This window comes from Otolemur garnettii, unplaced genomic scaffold (assembly GCF_000181295.1).
Source record: "Otolemur garnettii isolate 467f Iridium unplaced genomic scaffold, OtoGar3 scaffold00156, whole genome shotgun sequence".
In the NCBI taxonomy this organism is placed as follows: Eukaryota; Metazoa; Chordata; class Mammalia; order Primates; family Galagidae; genus Otolemur; species Otolemur garnettii.
In genome coordinates, this window is record NW_003852551.1 from 1,931,442 (window position 1) to 1,937,137 (window position 5,696).

Genomic DNA, 5,696 nt, shown 5'->3' on the forward strand with positions numbered 1-5,696 from the left:
CTTAAGTGAATCAGAACACAGAACTGGTTTGTTCTTTGTTAAACCTATTAAGAGCCTTTATATTTCCCCATTGTAAATTTTCAAAGCATGTGAGTGAAGTATTTTCGCGTCTTGCTTCTCAGTTAAGTGTTCCTGCCTTTCTCCTGAGACAGCCCTGGGTGGAGAGACCTCCTCATCTCACCCAGCCTGAGTGGCCTTGCTCCCTGGGTGACTCCAGGCAGCCGTGGTCAGATCCCTGCCCACCAGACAGATGCCAGCAGGCCAAGAGAGGGTCTTCAAACTCAATTCTTCCCTGCCCTACTCCTTTGAACTCTGTTTATCCCAACTTGCTAAATTTAAACTCAATTTTTCCAGAGTGGGTCTTTACTTGAGGATCTGGCCGACTAAATTAAGGCTCTTGTTCCTCCTTTCATGGCCTTTTATGAAGCTGCCTGGCATTAATTACTATGTTTGTCAGTGGGTAATAAAAATCTCTGAACCCCTTGTCCCAGATTATCTTTTTAAAGAAATGCAGCTCATTTACAGTTAATAACCAGAGGCCCTGGCGTCCTCAGGTGGCTAAAGCACTATGATTTATAACATCCACTAAGTGGGCCCATGCGCTTTTGTGCAGGATAGCTGTTCCCAAGATGCCCTGGTTCCTCCCAGCCACAGGCTACAGCTTCTTCTCAGCCCCCATCTGGGCTCAGTGGGTGCTGGTCGGATGCTGACTCACAGCACCGTGGCCACTAAGGCCATTGTGTGAGCTGCCCCACATGTCAGTCCCACTGGCAGCAGATGGAGATCATATTCTTTCCTCTTTCCCTCACAGACCACGTCTCGGTTGGAGGACTCGGGGACAGTTTTTATGAATATTTGATCAAATCCTGGTTGATGTCAGCCAAGACAGATATGGAGGCTAAAAATATGTACTACGAAGCCTTGGAGGTAAGATGAGCACTCGTTCTTCATGGGCCATTGGTGGTTAACCACCAGCTCTCGCGCAGCCCCAGGGCCCAGATGGGCAGAGGCTTGCTCATGCCTTCCTACGGGGAGCCAGTGAGAAGAATGACAAGACAGACACTTCACACCCCTTCTCGTGACTCCTGAACACTCTGCATGCTCTGAAGTTGAGACTGTGTTAATGCCTGTATATTACACGTTTGAAACTCAAGCTCAAGAGGATTAAGTCGTTTGTTCGGGGTCTTATAGGAAGTGACAATTCAGAATCCATGGCTCAAAAGCCATCAGCCTCCTGTCAGTTCATATATCAAAGCCCAGAATACAGCCAGACTGTGGGCTTGTCACCCACCCCCCAAGGAGGCAGCCAAAATGTGACCCTTGACTTTCTTCTTGCCAAACCAGAGATGATGACATTTTGAGGAGCATGTCTGAGCTTTGAGAGGACAACTGCAGTGGGCCATCCAGTTCTCCTCTTTATGTGGATGGAAACCAGGGCCCAGAAAGGGATGGGCATCTGCCCAAGGCCACATAGCATGGAACTGGCAGAGCAGGCGCCACTGCCGCTCTGTCCTTAACGCATGGAGTAACAAGGTGGTAGGAGGTGGTAGACTCAGAGGAGTCCCTCCAAAGACAGGGCTCAGGCAGCAGGGAGTCAGCCCAGCTGTCAGGAAGGGGGTTAGGGAATCCTACAGACCATCAACAGATACCTCTGAGCCCAACTAATGAAAAGGCACTGGGTCTCAGTCTCCCCATAAAGAAAGTTGAACAAGTTGGATCTACTCTGCCACCACCTTGGTCTAAACTACCTTCGTATTTCCTCTAAACTAGATTCCCTCTGCCCTATACTCTAAATCATTTCTCCACTTAGCACCTGGAATAAACCCAGCTCCTTTACTCACCAGGTCCCACCTGATCTGAGCCCTGTCAGCACCCTGACTTTGTCCCCAGTACTCTCTGTTCTGCTGTCTCAGCTCTAAGCACAAGCCTCCCTGATGTTCCTCAGACGTACCAGTCTTTTTCCCACCTCCCAGGCCTTTGCACTTGATATCCCCTCTACCTGGAGTGTTATTCACATGCCTGGGCCTTCTTACTGGTCACCTCTCAGCTACAATGCCCAGCCTCTGTGTCACACACCCCAGGCTCATTCTCTTCTTCACTTTTATCAGTGTCTGAGATTATCACGTGCAAGGATTTATTTATTTATTGTTTATATTCCCCAAATAGATTATGAGTTATCTAGAATCAGGGAGCTTATCTACTTGTTTGTCCTGTGTGCCCTGCTCCTGTACCTGGTACATAGGAGGCACACAGTAAATATTTTGTGAACAAATATGGGCATGAACACCGAAAGGCTGGACAGAGGGAAGGATGGATGAGTGGGTAGATGGGTAGCTAGGTGGATGTGGGGTGGGGGAAGGGAGAAGGGGTAGAGCCGATGGATAAGTAAATAGATGATCTCTACTCTCTGATCACATGAATCTGGCCAGGAATGATAATGCTTAGAAGACACATGTTGAAGCTGGGGTGGTGATTCACACCTATAATCCTAACACTCTGGATGGCCAAGGGGGAGGATCGCTTGAGCTCGGGAGTTCAAGACCAGCCTGAGGAAGAGTGACACTCTGTCTCTTCTAAAAATAGAAAAATTGTGTGTAGTGGTGCATGCCTGTAGTCCTAGCTACTCAGGTAGCTGAGGCAGGAGGATCACCTGAACCCAGGAGTTTGAGGTTGCTGTGAGCGAGGCTGATGCCATGGCACTATACCCTAGGCAAAAAAGAGTGAGACTGATGTACATTGAAATGGGCCTTTAAACTGTGGGCTCGGCAGTGAGTTTTCCCTGCCCATCTCCCCAGCATAAGATGTCAGTCATGAAGCAGCTTGTGGGACTCTAGTCACAGCTCAGTCTGAGTCTTAGCCCTGTCCATCCACCCTCAGAGCCTCAGCAGAACTCAGACCTGAGCCCCAGTCAAAGGATCAGCTTTCAGCTGCAGCCAGGTGTGCTGGGGGAGGCCCTTTGTGCCTTTCCTTGCAGAGTAAACAAAGTTAATGAGCAGTCTGGTTCCCTGCCCTCAGGCCACACTGTGGTTGAGGCTTCAAGGGAAGAAGTGGCCATGAATTATTTAAGAAAACTGGGAACACTTGATTGAACAGGAGAGAACTTTGAATAGGAGAGGCTTTGCTCCCCACATTTGATCTCCCCGGTAAAGACCCTGGAGCAGCTCTGACCTTGGGTAAAGGCTGGGCCTCTGGCAAGTTTGGGGCTTTGAAGAATGTTCTGGTAGTTCTCAACCTTGTTGGCACGTTAACATTACCTAGGGAGTTATAAAATCCTGATGTCCAGGCTGCACCCATCCCTGACTAACCATATCAGAACCTCCAGGCCCCATGCCTAGGTGACAGCATCTTAAAACCCTGGGGAATTCCATGGTGGGGGACTTGGAACCACTGGGCAGACCAAAGATTCTCACCCTACCTGCATCTTAGAGTCATCTGGGAGCTTTAGATATCCCATGTTGGTGCCACCCCACCACCCGACCCCTGCCCCTGCTCCCATGGTGATCATGATAGGCAGCTGGGATTGGGAGCCGATCAGGTTAGATCATAGTCTAGCTACAGAGTGGGTATGGGAGGTTCAGACAGGTCCAATGGGGCACAGCCCTGAGTGTAATGGCCTCCCATTACACTCAGAGGACGGGCAACAAGATGAAGACCCCGGGGCACTTAGGTCACTTTGACTCCTTTGGGCACATGCTCTAAATGCCTTGTCTCATTCAGCCCCCATTTTACAGATGATGAAACTCAAGGTCACATAGCAACAAGTATCAGAGCCAGGAGACAAACATGTGTCTGCCAGACCCCAAAACCATTGTGCCTGCTACCACTTAACAGCCAACGGCTCACAGAGGAGCCTGGCTGCCCTGAGAGCCCTCCCAGCATTGCCCAGATGGGGTTACGACAGGAAGTACTGAGCCAAAGTCTTTGGATTCTTTTTCCTTTAGTCCTTGTAGCCATTCCAGAATTTTTTTTTTTTTAAATATGGAATGCTTCACGAATTTGTGTGCCATTCCAGAAATTATTATTCCTATTTACAGAGGAGCAAAGTGATTCTTCAGAAAAGTAAAATAACTTGCCCACGGTCACACAATTCTTAAATTGCAGAACTGAGATTTGAACCCTACTCTCTGACTCCCCACTCAGCTCCTTGCACTGCTCTTGCTTTTATTAAAAGGATTTACCTTGAGCTGGGCACAATGGCTCAGTGGCTCACACCTGTAATACTAGCACTCTGGGAGGCCAAGGTGAGTGGATCACCTAAGCTCAGGAGTTCGAGACCAGCCTGAGCAAGAACCAGACCCTGTCTCTATAAAAATAGAAAAACTAGCTGGGTGTTGTGGCAGGTGCCTGTAGTCCCACCTAGTAGAGAGGCTAAGACAAGAGGATTGCTTGAGCCCAGGAGTTTGAGGTTGCTTTGAGCTATGACCACAGCACTCAACCCAGGGCGACTGAGTGAGACTCTGTCTCAATGAATGAATGAATGAATGGATTTATCCTGTAAAATTTGGATTCAGTCAAAAGGCCACGCCTAAGGATCTAGACCACATGTTGCACCCTTACAACCGCAGGTTCCCCATCCCTGAAATTCTTTACCAGTCACCAGCCTGTGGTGTGTTGTGTTTTGCTCAGAGTTTTTGAAGCCTTGTTCTTTATCTTTGCACCTGCTTGTCTCAATTGTATCCTCAAAGAGACTGGTTTATAATTTCCTCTTTACTCCTGTTGCTTAGCTTGGGGCTGACCCTAAATGGCAGTTGCAGAAGGTACAGATTCCCAACTCCAGTGCACGGCATCCTGCATCTCCCTGAGGTGCCCGTGTTCTCTCCAAAATGTTGACAACTGGTAACTCTACACCAGGTTTCTGGGCCCTGACACTCCTCTGTGCCTCATGCTCAGCAAAGCAGGCAGCTGCCAGAGACCCAGCTTTGCCCAGGAGCCAGGCCAGGCCCAGCGCAGACTGCAGCCTGGCAGCCAGGTGGCCCTGCAGGCTTCAGCGCTTCCCCCATGTGGAGCAGGTACCCTGACATGGCCCATCAGCAGCACCTCCCCATCTGCCACTCAGTGAGGGTCTATCCCACCAGCCTTGGGCCCTGCCAGAGAGGTGAAAAGGAAGAAATAGACCAGGGAACAAATGTTGTCTGAGCATCTTCCAGGCACTGGCTAGAAGCTGCTGCTGGTGGCTCCTTCCATCACACAGCACACAGTCACTCTGCAGAAACATGTGCAAATGGTACTCTGTAGAGGGGTGAGGGGTCCACAGAGTGCTGGTTTAAATAAGGGTGTCCTCTCCCAGGAAGTGGCATTCTGGAGGAGAACTAATGGCTGAATGGAATCAGCAAAGTCAGGGCTAGAACACACAGGCTACCACTCCTTTGGGAAGGAGGGACAGAACTGGTAAAGCCCTGGGCTGGAGGAAAATGCACACTGCATGAATGTCACCTTCTCAAAGAGACTTCCTCTGACATCTGCCTGCAAAGTGGGGCACCTTCCAGTTTTCTATGTCATCTCCTTAATTTGTTTCATTCAAAGTGCAGATCACAAAAAAAAAAAAAGAAAGAAAGAAAGAAAAAAAACTATCCAAGTGCAGTGGTTGGGCTCCTGTCCCAGCTACTTGGGAAGCTGAGGCAGGAGGATCATTTGAGCCCAGGAGTTTGAGGTTGCTATGAGCTGTGGTGCCACAGCACTCTACCAAGGGCAACTAA

At 49.4% G+C, this 5,696-nt stretch overlaps 1 protein-coding gene across 1 annotated transcript in view; it reads left to right on the forward strand.

The window, feature by feature from the left end:
- Positions 1 to 5,696, forward strand: part of MAN1C1 (mannosidase alpha class 1C member 1) — a 146,864-nt gene that overhangs the window by 133,193 nt on the left and 7,975 nt on the right. Inside the window, exon 8 of the mRNA XM_023519098.1 lies at positions 812 to 930. Coding sequence (XP_023374866.1) covers positions 812 to 930 — 119 coding nt within the window. The remainder of the gene's footprint in view (positions 1 to 811; positions 931 to 5,696) is intronic.